At 47.7% G+C, this 14,641-nt stretch overlaps 1 protein-coding gene across 2 annotated transcripts in view; it reads left to right on the top strand.

Annotated features, from left to right (window-relative positions):
• The window catches only part of LOC122943120 (coagulation factor XIII B chain-like), a 447,010-nt gene that overhangs the window by 92,955 nt on the left and 339,414 nt on the right, over positions 1–14,641 (top strand). For both annotated transcript variants that reach the window (XM_044300587.1, XM_044300586.1), the window contains exon 3: positions 9,604–9,777. In XM_044300587.1, coding sequence (XP_044156522.1) covers positions 9,604–9,777 — 174 coding nt within the window. The remainder of the gene's footprint in view (positions 1–9,603; positions 9,778–14,641) is intronic.

Below are 14,641 nucleotides of genomic sequence, written 5' to 3'. Positions count from 1 at the left end.
AGCTAGAGCTAAGTTCCTAATGGTTGTATTGCTAGAATTGACGAATATAGCGAATATAGCACTATATTCTCAATCTTCTTTATATACTAGCAATACAACCATTAGGAACCCAGCAGCTCTAAGTTGAAATCGCAATGCGATTTATAGAACTTTAATTAATCGCATTGCAATTTCAACTTTCTCAAATCCGACAGTACATTCTAGCATGGAGCCGTTCCCATGGTGATGGGGACGCTCCATGAGCATGGAAGTCAGCAGAAGCTCTAAGTTGAAATCGCAATGCAATTAATGCAGGTTATATTAATCGCATTGCGATTTCAACTTGCCGCACTCTGCGTCAACTACGTAATTTTCCATGGGAGTTTTGCCATGGATCCCCCTCCGGCATGCCACAGTCCAGGTGTTAGTCCCCTTGAAGCAACTTTTCCATCACTATTGTGGCCAGAAAGAGTCCCTTTGGGTTCTAAAATTCGCCTTCCTATTGAAGTCTATTGCGGTTCGCAAGTTCGCGAACATTTGAGGAAATTCGCGTTCGCTGGTTGCGAACGGAAAATTTTATGTTCACGACATCACTAGTTAGTTATTAAATTTCAGGAGAAGGGTCGCTGACCCACGGATTATTCTGATTGGAGTCAGTAAGAATTACTGAGGTATATTGGCTTCTACCTCACAGGGTTTTTTTGTGCCTTCCTCTGGATAAACTTGCAGGATAACATGACTCTCAATCTCCTCATCCTCTTCTTCTGCCCTTCCACGCTGAACAGATGGAATTTCCACCTCTTCCACATGCAAAGGGTTCGACCTTCATTGTAAGCAGCGAGCGTTTGAGTAGACACAGAAGTGGGATGGTGACACTGATAATAGCGTTATCGCCGCTCACCATCTGTGTTGATTCCTCAAAGTTTCTTAAAACCTCACAGAGGTCTGACATTCATGCCCACTCGTCGCATGTGAAGAGCGGAAGCTGACTGAAAAGGCAATGACCATGTTGCAGCTGGTATTCCACTACTGCCCTCTGCTGCTCACAAAGCCTGGCCAACATGTGGAACGTGGATATCCAGCGCATGCTCATGTCGCACAACAGTCGATGAGCTGGCAATTGTAAGCGCTGCTGCAGTGTTGACAGACCGGCGGAAGCCATCGATGACGTCCGGAAATAAGCAAACACACGGCGCACCTTCACCAGTAGCTCAGGCAAATTATGGTAGGTTTTCAGAAACTGCTAAACCACCAATTTGAAGACGTGGGCTAGGCATGGGATGTGTGTGAGCTTGCCAAGCTCCATAGCAGCCACCAAGTCACGGCCATTATCAGACACAACCATGCCTGGTTCTAGGTTGAGTGGCGAGAGTCACAGCACAGTCTGGTCTCTTATCCCCTGCCACAGCTCTGCGGCGGTGTGCTGTTTGTAACCTAAGCAGATCAGCTTAAGCATGGCCTGTTGATGCTTCCCCATTGCAGTGCTACACTGCTTCCAGCTACCGACTGATGGCTGACTGGTGCTGCAAGAGGATAATTCTGAGGTGGAAGTGGGGGAGGAGGCAAAGGAGGAGAAGCGGGGGTTGGAGCCACTAACGTAGGTGGTGGCGGAAACCCTGATGGAATTAGGGCCTACAATCCTTGGTGTCTGTAGCACCTGTTCCATCCCAAGGTATAACTTGCTCCCGGCCTCCACAACGTTCACCCAGTGTGCCGTCAGGAAAATGTAGCATCCCTGGCCACAAGCACTTGTCCATGTGTCAGTGGTTAAGTGGACCTTCCAAGTAACTGCGTTGGTCAGGGCACGGTTGATGTTACAGGACACATGCTGGTGTAAGGCGGGCACAGCACACCGTGAAAAATAATGGCGGCTGTGGACTGCGTGATGCTGCAGGTAGGCCTTAGTGCGGTAGGCCTCAGTGTCCACAAGCCTAAATGGCAATATTTCCAGGGCCAGTAATTTGGAAAGTTGCGCATTTAGTGCTATTGCCTGTGGGTGCGTGGCTGTGTATTTACACTTGTGTTTAAATGCCTGGGGTAAGGACATTTGTACACTGCGCTGGGACACGGAAGTGGATGTGGTCGCTGATGGTGCTTGCAAAGGTCCAGGTGCAGAGCAGGAGTCATACTGGCCTGTGCCTTTGAAAGGGGATTGGTCAGCACATAAAGGGGAAGAGGAGGCAGTGTTGTGACCCACAGACACTGATTGTGGACCCAAGCATTTGGCCCACCTATTATGGTGCTTTCATGCCATGTGGCAGATCATGCTGGTGATGTTGCTAGTGTTCACGCCCCTGCTCTTTTTGTATGGCACAGGTTGCAAATTAAAAAAAAAATTGTCGTTCCAGACTGTGGAACACCTACCCTTTGGCAAGGGAGATTTCCGGGGAACAGTTGTGGGCCAGTTTGGTGTGGCCTTCCTTCTCCCTTTTGCCACACCCTTGCCTCGTCCAGCCTGTTGCGTACTGCGGATCCCTCCCCCTCTGTACTGCTGTCCTCACTCAGCTTGCCACCTTCCCAGTTTGAGTCAGTGACTTAATCGTCCACCACCTCATTCTGCTCATCCTCCTGACCTAACAACCTCAGTTATTGACAACTGTGTCTCAAGAAGTTGATGATGAGGATGAGACACTAATTGCGGTTGACTTATTGGCAACTGTGTCTCATCATCATCATCCACCACGTGAAACAATAATTGCCGTTACCCACCATCTTCTTGTGACTGTGGATGCTCAAGAGTTTGCAAATCGGGGCACAAGATCTCACCCTCTTCAAGCGGGCTTGTCGAGAGGCCCAAATGAAGTAATGGCGCTGAAAGAGCTCCTCGGAATATCCGAGTGTAGGATCACCTGTTTGGCATGACTCTCTATGGTGGGAAAAAGAGGTGTCAGGGTGAGGATTGTGTTGACCAGACTCTTGGCTACTGAGACTGGACTTGGTGGAAGACAGGGTGGTGCTTACCCGACAGGAAGCATTATCTGCTGCAATCCAACCGACCATCTGGTCGCAGTGGTCTGACTTCCACCAAGTTCTGCGCCACCCTGCAAACTGGGACATGAAGCCCGGTATCGTGGATGATTGTTTTTCTTGTGCTCTGGCAGCAGGCAGTCAGGGCCACAGTCTCTGTGTGCACCATCATGACCACTTCCCTGTCCCTTACTGCTCGCCTCCTTCATATTATATGTTATATATGTTTGAAAGTATGTCACACGTACAGTAGCGTAATATTTGTAAGTATGCGCAAAAAAATAAAAAAGGTATTTGGGATGCGCACACGTTACACAGGAGCAGCAGCGGCTAATATAAAATTACAGGGAATTTCACAGGTATTTTGGATGTGGAAACATTACACAGGAGAAATACCACAGATAATGACGCTGATGTCACCAGCGGCTAATATAAAATTACGGGGAATGTCACAGGTATTTGGGATGTGGAAACGTTACACAGGAGATGTACTCCAGGTAATGTCACTGTCCGCAGCGGACACAGTCTACGGAAAAAGTACACTGGATGTCACTGATATTCTTAGGATTGCACACGTTACACAGGAGAAATACTGCAGATAATGTCGCTGATGTCACCAGCGGCTAATATAAAATTAGGTGCCTAGTCACGCCCCTCTGGAGTATTGCTAGTCAATGGCACAGTGGGTTCACATCCGCTGTTCTGTGATACCTCTTAGTGCCTCCAGTTTAGTGCCCAATAATCTGCACCAGTATAAAATACTCCTGTATAGTGCACCCAATAGATGCCCCCATAGTGCTCCTCCCCTGTCCCATGGTGCCTGACATAATGTGCCAGTATAAAATGTCCCTATAGAGTGTCCCAAGTAGATGCCCCGATAATGCTCCTCTCCCAACTTCCCCATAATGTATGCCAACTATAGTACTCATCCCCACCCCCAAAACAATGATAGAAATGGCTGCAGCTCTCACCTCTGACTTTAATCCACGAAGCATGGAAAAAAGGCCAGAACTGGGCCTAATAGAATATCCAATAGAAAGAGAGAATCCAGCTTCTTGTGGAGTAAAAAATATTTATTGGCTCATCATATAAAATCACAGGAAAAAGGTGTAGTAACATGTTTCGGGCTACAGAATCCAGCCCTTCATCAAGACATAACACATCTTAAAACCATTCATTTTTATGTAGCACAAGGTCCAACCCCCTCTAATCAGCAAAGTGTCCGCACCTGGAGCCTGGGAACCATTCAGCGGTCCAGGGGAGGAGATCCAGTATCACAGGTGATGCAAACATACACATAATGAACATATCTTAGGCCACTTTCACACCTGCGTTAGGTGCGGATCCGTCTGCTATCCCCACAAACGGATCCGCACCCATAAATGCAAACAATGGCATCCGTTCAGAACGGATCCATCCGCATTCTGTATAAAAAAGTTAAAATCCAATTGTTAGTCAGACGGATCCGTCCCGACCCCCCACCGAAAGTCAACAGGGGACGGATCCGCCTGCAATTGCATCATATTGTGTCAACGTCAAACGGATCCGTCCCCACCGACTCACACTGCAAGTCAGGACGGATCTGCCCGGCTCCGCACGGCCAGGCGGACACCAAAGAGCTGCAAGCAGCGCCCCGGTGTCCGCCTCCAGAGCGGAATGAAGGCGGAACGGAGCCAAACTGATGCACTCCGAACGGATCCGCATCCATCCAGAATGCATTGGGGCCAAACCGATCCGCCTGGGGCCGCCCGTGAGAGCCCCGATACGGACCCCACAGGCAGACACCGAAACGCCGGTGCGAAAGTAGCCCTAGTTGTATTGCAGAGTGAGGTCATGTTTTCTATTTAACCCCTTTGGCATGCAGGTATCAAGTGAAAAAATCCCAAAGGTTTCCCCGCTAAGGAGTTTTTGTCTGAGGTCCCCTCCTCTTATGGGCAATGAGACCACTTCAATCCCCTGTGCACAAAACGCAGATGCGTCACCTCTGTGAACAGTGGTGAAGTGGAAAGTCGCTGCCGATACATCGCGAGTCTGAAAATGAGGAATATTACTTAGGCTACTTTCACACTAGCGTTCTGCTGTCCGCTCGTGAGCTCTGTTTGAAGGAGCTCACGAGCGGAGCAGAATGCTTCCGTCCAGCCCTGATGCAGTCTGAATGGATGCGGATCCGCTCAGACTGCATCAGTCTGGCGGCATTCAGCCTCCGCTCCGCTCGCCTCCGCACGGCCAGGCGGACAGGCAGCGTTCAGCTGTCCGCCTGGCCGTGCGGAGGCGTGCGGATCCGTCCAGACTTACAATGTAAGTCAATAGGAACGGATCCGCTTGAAGATGACACCATATGGCTCAATATTCAAGCGGATCCGTCCCCCATTGACTTTACATTGAAAGTCTGAACGGATCCGCTCAGGCTACTTTCGCAAGTTATTAATGCAGACGGATCCGTACTGAACGGAGCCTCCGTCTGCATTAATATGATCGGATCCGTTCAGAACGGATCCGATCAAACGCAAGTGTGAAAGTAGCCTTAGATGTTTTCTGATACGTATTTTCAGCTCATTTACAGTGCATCCAACATATTGAATTTTATAATTGCCAGTAGTTTTTGGCCAGGAACATGCCCGAGGAATGGTATCAGTAAACAGGCTGGGGCTGAGTTTTTTCCCACCGTAGGTGCTTTCTTAGATATACACCTGATACCCGCAGACACCACATCTCTCCACTGCTCATCGTAATTGAGGACAGCGAGATGTTTTCGGATAATTCTGCATACATGTGGATATTCTCTACTGTAGTTAGTAATAAAAACAGTAGGTTTTTTGTCCTCCTCAGCAAGGTCTTCACTTTTGTGACTTTTTTGGCATCTATAGGATTTTTACAAGGTCTTCGGAAAGATCAGAGATTCCCTATCTTTCAATCTGGCAAACTCAAGGCCTTTATTAATGTTCTGGAGTGTATAGCCTCTGTATAGCCTCTGCTCAGGAGTCTGTGTAATAATCTCTGTTTCTTTTAAGAACAGCCCTTCCGCCTTCATTCCGCTCTGGAGGCGGGGTGCTGCTTGCAGCGCTTTGGTGTCCGCCTGGCCGTGCGGATTCGGGCAGATACATCCTGACTTGCATTGTGGGTCGGTGGGGACAGATCCGTTTGACATTGACACAATATGGTGCAATTGTGGGCGGATCCGTCCCCTGTTAACTTTCGGTGTGGGGTCGGGACGGATCCGTCTGACTAACAATTGGATTTAAACTTTTTTATACAGAATGCGGATGGATGGAATGCGGATCCGTTCTGAACGGATGCCATTGTTTGCATTTATGGGTGCGGATCTGTCTGTGTGGATGGCAGACTGATCCGCACCTAACGCAGGTGAGAAAGTGGCCTAAGATATGTTCATTATGTGTATGTATGCATCACCTGTGATACTGGATCTCCTCCCCTGGACCGCTGAATGGTTCCCAGGCTCCAGGTGCGGACACTTTGCTGATTAGAGGGGGTTGGACCTTGTGCTGCATAAAAAGGAATGGTTTTAAGATGTGTGTTATGTCTTGATGAAGGGCTGGATTCTGTAGCCCGGAACATGTTACTACACCTTTTTCCTGTGATTTTGGTGGATTTTATACGATGAGCCAATAAAGAACTATTTTTTACTCCACAAGAAGCTGGATTCTCTCTTTCTACTGCTCATTCCCACCCCCATATTGCACATATAGTTTGTGCCAGTATAAAATACCCCTATATAATGCTCCCCAGCAGATGAGCCCATAGTGCTCCTCTCCCCTACTCCATAGTGCCCCCATGTGTGACTGTATATAATGCCAATATATAGGGCCCCCAGTAGATGCCCTCATAATGCCCCTCTCTCCCCCATAGAACCAGTATAATTCTAATATATAGGGCTCCCAGTAGATGCCCCCATACTGCTCCTCTCCCCCATTTGTGCCAGTAAATAAGGCCCCCTAGTAGATTCCCCTATAGTGCTCCTCCCCCCATGTGTGCCAGTAAATAATGCCCCCTAGTAGATGCCTCCATTGTATTCCTCTCCCCCCATGTGTGCCAGTATGCCCTCTAGTAGATGCCATCATGGTGCCCCCATCTGTGCCAGTAAATAATGCCCCCTAGTAAATGCCCCCCATAGTGCTCCTCTCCCCACATGTGTGTCAGTATAATGCCCCCTTGTAAATGCCTCCATAGTATTCTTTTACCCACTTCCCCATTCTGGGCAACAGCATAGTGTTAATAAACAAAAATAAACTCACATACTTACCTCCATGACCCTCTCAGTGAAGCGGTGCAGGCCTCTTCCCGCCTGTGTTTCAGGCTGCATGATGATGTCATCTCTCTGACTGCATCAGCCTCTGATAGAACAGAGGAACGGGTAAGGGAAACGCCTCTCCCCTGCCGCAGCATCCACCTGTATTGCTGTCCTGAGGACGGCGATACAGAGGAATATAGAGATGAGCGCTTCCACAATGGAAGCATTCATTTCTCCCTGCCGCCGAGCCTCTCATGGGTCTCCCGCCCGCACACAGGCGGTATGTCCGCACCTGCTTTATTGTCCTGCATTCAACTGTCAGTGTCTTAAAGTGCAAGAAGCTGACAGCCTGGGGGCTGGATATCCTAGGCTTCTGTAGATGGCAGGCTTTGATGCCTGTGTAAGGCATCGGGGCTAACATAGCAACTATTGGCCCCTTGTTACCGCAGTGCGGGGGGCCGATGGAGTCAGAGGACGTCCCTTTCCTCTATAAAACCGACACGTGCTGCGGTCAGCGCTGACCACGGCATGTGAAGGGTTAATTCGCCAACATCAGCATATACAGCGATGCCAGCAGATACAGAAGGGGCCTGGCTGTCAGTAGCAGCCAGACCCTTGCTGCTGATCGGGCGGGTGCAGCTCATGCACCCTCCCGATCAGATCACGTACATGCATGTGGGGATGTGGCAAGAAACCGCATTCCCTCTTGTATGTACATATACATGAAGATTAGGAAAGGGGTTAAACAGGGGCTGTTCCTGGTATAGGGTTTGGCTGTTTAGGTGGGGGTACAATGTGCATATTATTGATGTTCTTGACTTCAATCTCCTGCAGGTTAGTTTACAGTAAACACAGAATAAAAAAATCAGCTCTGGCATACCCACTTCTCCAACCCCAGCTCTCTCCTGCCCTGCAGGTGGGAGCCCTTTTTCTGCTCTCTGCTTTTCCTCCTTTTCCACATGATTTAATGTCTATGGAACATCCACTTCCTCCTCTCTCTGAATATTGCTGACTTTTTTAGGACATGGAGACTTTAACCCTGCTTTCACACCTGAGCGTTTCTCGTTTTTGTCGCGCGTTTTTATGCACGTTTTTTGTAATAGTAAACGCGCGTTTGACGCGCGTTTGTGTCATTGACTGCAGTGTCCTATGGCCACAAACGCGCGTCAAAACGCCCCAAAGAAGCTCAAGTACTTGATTATGCGTCGGGCGTTTTACATCGTACGCGCTGTAAAACGCCCAGGTCAGAACCATTCCCATAGGGAAGCATTGGTTTTCATGTGTTGAGCGTTTTACAGCGCGTTTGAACGCGCTGTAAAACGCTCAGGTGTGAACTTAGGGTTAAGGATGATTTAGAAGACGTAAACCCAGCAAAAGATGAGGATGTGATCCTTAAGACTTGGCCCCAAGGCTTCAGTCTTATTGGTATTGAATTACATTTATGGCAGATGTAGGAATAAATAAATAAAAGTAACGCAGAATGTCTCCCTGCACTCTCCAATATTCTTCCATTAATCGTTTTCAGCAACACTGTCCCTAGCACATGAACGCTTGCCACGTTTCTCCTTATGATCGGCTCACAGGACAATGGAGGAGACAGCGGGGATGAGGGTGTTATAGGACTGTGACATCATAGGGGATGGCTTTCTGTGGATTGGCCTTCTGCACAGCATCATGGGTGATCTCGCGTTCCTGAGCTTCTTACTTTCACTTTGTATCACGTGCAGCCGCCACGAAGAGCGAATCAAAGTTTTCCTAAACTTCCGACCGAATTCCCCTTCGCTCGGCACAAATGTTTGGGAGGAGAGTTAGCCAGAGAGTGGCTGTTTTGGCATATTTTTTTATATTTTTATGGCAGTGTAGATCATGTGATATTTTATAGGGCTGGTTGGTTTCAATGCAGTGATAGATGTAGATCTATTTATTTTAAAAATGGGAAATGGAGGGGGAAATGGAGCTTTTTTTACTTGAAACTTTTTTTTTTTTTTTTAAACACTTGGGAGCTGATAGGTTGAGAGAGGTAGCCCCCTCCCTCTGTTAACCCCTTGATGCTGCACTCAGCATTTGCCTTGGTATGTATGGAGCTAAAACAGGGGTTATACAGCAGGGCCCTGGCTGTCAGTAACAGCCAGTCCCTGTTCTGATCAAGAGATCACAGCTCCCGTGCCCGCCTGATGTGGGCACCGTCACTTCCCGTGGCACTGTACATGTACAACGCTCTTCAAGCAGAGATTATATAACACACATTATATGGAATCAGGAGTAGCAGGGATTATCACCTGATACATAATTGTATTTGCTTTGCCAACCATATGTGCCATCGAGATCTTGTTAATCTTAGGGGTCTTTTGTAACCTTTTTGGGACTTGTACCTAAAAGTTCTCTCTCCCTTATTTTTATTTCTGCAGGTAAAAAATGTGACAGACCTGACATAAAACATGGAATTATTTACAATGATTACTATTATCCGAGAGAAGTTGGAAGATATTTAGAATATTATTGTGAGAGCAGTTATCAGCCAAGGAGGTGGACAAGAATCTACTGTACTAATGCTGGATGGGAACCTGAACCCAAATGCTCACGTAAGAATCTAACCAGTAACAAACCGCTCACAAATTTGAAAGAGTATCTGTAACGTAAAGGGGTATTATATTTACGCTTCTTTGTTTCATTTTCAAGCTCTAAGTTTGTAAGTGATGAAGGAGAGTTCTTACTGGATGGCTACAAGCTTAGGCCTAGAAACCCATAAGGGACGGATACAGAAAGGATACCGGGAAATTCTTTAGCTTTCATTATACAGAATATGCTTTATTTGCTGAAATTGTAATACTCCTTTAAACTAGCTCAAAAATTCCAAATACTATTAAAGGGGTTGTCCGAGTTATGGAAATATATGCCCATGTGACTTATAACCTATCTAATAATACTTTTATTTCTATAGTACCTGGATTCTGCAGGGCCGATGCGGGTCACGTGACCAGTGACGTCATCCCCCAGGTCCGGTGGTGACGTCTCGTGTACAGGCTTCTCCCTGCCTTAGGGAGGGGCCCGGCTCTGTCCACGAAATGTTGGAGCCTTGTGTGGCGCCCCCCTCTCCCCCTGTATCTGGCTGCGGCAGGCTCCTGTGAGGGATTGAGCATGCACGATCCCCACCACTCCAGCAGCCTAGTCAAACCAGCATCTCCCTTATCCACTGTGGTGCCTTCTGCATGTAGGAGAATGATGAGCAGTAGAGCTGTGTTTTGTCAGATGTAGGACAGGTGAAATGTAGCAGGGATGTAGCAGTGCTAAGTTTGTCAAATGTAGTGGCTTTTGGATCTTTACATGTGGTGCAGAGATGTAGTAGAGTGGACTTTCTCAAATGAGTTTGTCAGCTTGTCAAATGTAATGTAGGAGAGCTGAGATGTAGTGGAGATGTAGCAGAGCTGAGTTAGTCAAATGTAGTGGGATTCAGTTCTTTGCACAAAGTGCTGAGTTCTACACATGTAGCAGTGCTTGGCTTGTCAGGTGTAGCAGAGATGTAACAAGGCAGAGACCCTCAAATGGGACAATCCTGGGGTTTTATTTCATAGAAGATGAGCAAAGTTTGTCACCTGTAGTAAAATGAGTTCTTCCAAAGTAGGAGATTGATGTGCAGTAGAGCTGGGTTTGTCAGATGTATGAGGGCTGTGTTTGTTAAATGAGTTTGACAGCTGAATTTATCAAATGAAGTGTAGGTGAGCTGAGATATAGCAGTGCTGACTTTGTCAAATGTAGCAGAATTCCGTTTTTCTGATGTAACAGTGCTCAGTGTATATAATTGATATATATATTTATAGAGAGATTTATTTACCGATCTATATCTCTATATACATTGGGAGATATATAGGTAAATAAATCCTGCAAAGTACTAAAAAAAAAGTACTCCATTACATGAGAACAACAACAAAAATAAAAAGCGCTGGTGTGAATGGGGCCTAAGAGATGGAGATTTATGCAGGGAACCATTACTGGTCTAACAGCAGGCAATCATAGCCAAGTGATAAAAACCAGTCCAATATGGCGGATCTTCCCTGTACTTTATCACTTGGCTATAATAGCCTGTCTGCATTCACTACATACTGCACCACATACATGTGTGTGATGTGTGTGAGGCAGCGTGTGATGTGTGTGAGGCAGGGTGTGATGTGTGTGGGGCAGCGTGTGATGTGTGTGAGGCAGGGTGCGATGTGTGTGAGGCAGGGTGCGATGTGTGTGAGGCAGCGTGTGATGTGTGTGAGGCAGCGTGTGATGTGTGTGAGGCAGGGTGTGATGTGTGTGAGGCAGCGTGTGATGTGTGTGAGGCAGCGTGCGATGTGTGTGAGGCAGCGTGCGATGTGTGTGAGGCAGCGTGTGATGTGTATGAGGCAGCGTGTGATGTCTGTGAGGCAGGGTGTGATGTGTGTGAGGCAGGGTGCGATGTGTGTGAGGCAGGGTGCGATGTGTGTGAGGCAGTTTGTGATGTGTGTGAGGCAGGGTGCGATGTGTGTGAGGCAGCGTGCGATGTGTGTGAGGCAGCGTGCGATGTGTGTGAGGCAGGGTGCGATGTGTGTGATGTGTGTGATGTGTGTGAGGCAGCGTGTGATGTGTGTGAGGCAGCGTGTGATGTGTGTGAGGCAGGGTGCGATGTGTGTGAGGCAGTGTGTGATGTGTGCGAGGCAGCGTGTGATGTGTGTGAGGCAGCGTGTGATGTGTGTGAGGCAGCGTGTGATGTGTGTGAGGCAGCGTGTGATGTGTGTGAGGCAGGGTGTGATGTGTGTGAGGCAGGGTGTGATGTGTGTGAGGCAGCGTGTGATGTGTGTGAGGCAGCGTGTGATGTGTGCGAGGCAGCGTGTGATGTGTGCGAGGCAGCGTGTGATGTGTGCGAGGCAGGGTGTGATGTGTGTGAGGCAGGGTGCGGTGTGTGTGAGGCAGCGTGTGATGTGTGTGAGGCAGCGTGTGATGTGTGCGAGGCAGGGTGTGATGTGTGTGAGGCAGGGTGCGGTGTGTGTGAGGCAGCGTGTGATGTGTGTGAGGCAGCGTGTGATGTGTGTGAGGCAGCGTGTGATGTGTGTGAGGCAGGGTGTGATGTGTGTGAGGCAGCGTGTGATGTGTGTGAGGCAGGGTGCGATGTGTGTGAGTAAATGCACTAAACCGTCAATAGACCAAAATATCCCTCTAGGGCAGTGGTTCTCAACCTTTCTAAAGCCGTGACCCCTTAAAGAGGACCTTTCACCAGAATTAAACTTCTAAAGTAACTATACAGGCATGTAGAGCAGCACCCAGGGACCCCCCTGCACTTACTGTTATACCTGGGCGCCGCTCCGTTCTCCCGTAATTGCCTCCGATATCTTTACAGTTAGGCTCCACCCAGGGGAACCTGCCGGCGCCTCCTTCTCCCATGCTGCAACTCTGGCCAATCACAGCACTCAGCTCATAGCCTGAGAGAGAAAAAAGCCTCTCAGGCTATGAGCTGAGCGCTGTGATTGGTCAGCGCTGCAGCATGGGAGAAGGAGGCGCCGGCAGGTTCCCCTGGGTGGAGCCTAACTGTAAAGATACCGGAGGCTATACCGGGAGAACGGAGCGGCGCCCAGGGATAGCAGTAAGTGCAGGGGGGTCCCTAGGCGCCGCTCTACATGCCTGTATGGTTACTTTAGAAGTTTAATTCTGGTGAAAGGTCCTCTTTAATACAGTTCCTCATGTTGTGGTGACCCCCAACCATTAAATTTTTTTCCTTGCTACGTCATAACTAATTTTGCTACTGTTATAAATTGTAATGTAAATATCTGATATGCAGGATGTATTCATTCATAACCACAGAACTTTAGCATAAATACAAAATATTTGTAAACCAAATAAATAACTTTAAAATAAATAATAAACAACAAATACCCCCTAAAAAATAAATCAGTGGTGCTCAGGGTACCCCTCAAATAAATAACTCAGTGGTGCTCACAGTACCCCCCCCCCCCCCCCCCAAGAAAAATAAAAATAAATCAGTGGTGCTCAGGGTACCCCTCAAATAAATAAATAAATCAGTGGTGCTTCAAGTCCCCCCCTAAATAAATAAATCAGAAGTGCTCAGGGTCCCCCAAATAAATAAATCAGTGGTGCATCAGGTTTCCCCCAAATAAATAAATCAATGGTGCTCAGGGTCCCCCAAATAAATAAATCAATGGTGCTCAGGGTCCCCCAAATAAATAAATCAGAAGTGCTTCATGTCGCCCCAAATAAATTAAGCCTTGCTCAGCCAAATAATTTAAATAAAATTAGCCAGGCTCAATTAAATCATTGGTGGCAGTGGTGCTCAGCGGCGGTGTCATTAACGAAAAAACTCGGACCTCAGCAGACAGGCGTCCAGACGTCAGGCTCCTTCAAGCACAGGCAGTGGTAGGACATCACTTCCTGTGTGCGGGGATAAGGGGCCGCTGCCGTTGTGCGGGCGACCAACAATAGGAAGCCTCAGGCGACCCCCCAGAAAGGGCTGATCGACCCCCAAAGGGGTCGCGACCTGCTGCTTTAGGGGTCTCTACCTAATAAGTGTTATAATAAAAATATATCTTTATTTCTTCATTTAAAACACTAAGGCCCCTTTCACACGGACGAGTATTCCGCGCGGATGCACTGCATGAGTTGAACGCATTGCACCCGCACTGAATACCGACCCATTCATTTCTATGGGGCTGTTCACATGAGCGGTGATTTTCATGCATCACTTATGCGTTGCGTGAAAATCGCAGCATGCTCTATTTTGTGCGTTTTTCACGTAACGCAGGCCCCTTAGAAATGAATGGGGTTGTGTGAAAATCGCATGCAATCAGCAAAGGAGACAGAAGGAGATGCCCGGCTACGCGATCAAGTGGACTAAGGTGAGTTAAATTCATTTTTAATTTTTTTTTAACCCCTCCAGCGCTATTTTACTATGCATTCTGTATTCAGAATGCTATTATTTTCCCTTATAACCATGTTATAAGGGAAAATAATACAATCTACAGAACACCGATCCCAGACCCGAACTTCTGTGAAGGAGTTCGGGTATGGGTACCAAACATGCGCAATTTTTTTCACGCGAGTGCAAAACGCAATACAATCCCGTAACGCACCCACACATTTCCCCGCAATGCCCGTGTGAAAGGGGCCTAAGTGTGAGGAAGAAAAATGTTGTCTTTTTTTTTTTTTTTGTTAAAAATATCAGTCCACAGTGAGATCTACAAAAAAAGCCCAAGCAGAGACACATAGCATTATAAATCATGATAATGCCGTGCGCTCCTGCAAGTCCAGAGCGGAGGATCACACTCACACACGGAGCCTGATTCCCGCAATGGACTCGCTCGTGTGAAACAGCCCTAATAGGTTCTGCTGTCCATACACACATGCTACAGACATAGTGCTGGGATGTCACAAGTTGCACATATTGCAAAAAAATATGCGCATCATTAATTGCCGAAA

Source organism: Bufo gargarizans, chromosome 7 (genome assembly GCF_014858855.1).
Source record: "Bufo gargarizans isolate SCDJY-AF-19 chromosome 7, ASM1485885v1, whole genome shotgun sequence".
In the NCBI taxonomy this organism is placed as follows: Eukaryota; Metazoa; Chordata; class Amphibia; order Anura; family Bufonidae; genus Bufo; species Bufo gargarizans.
The sequence above is the reverse complement of the archived record's forward strand: the minus strand, read 5'-3'. Positions and strand labels throughout refer to the sequence as shown.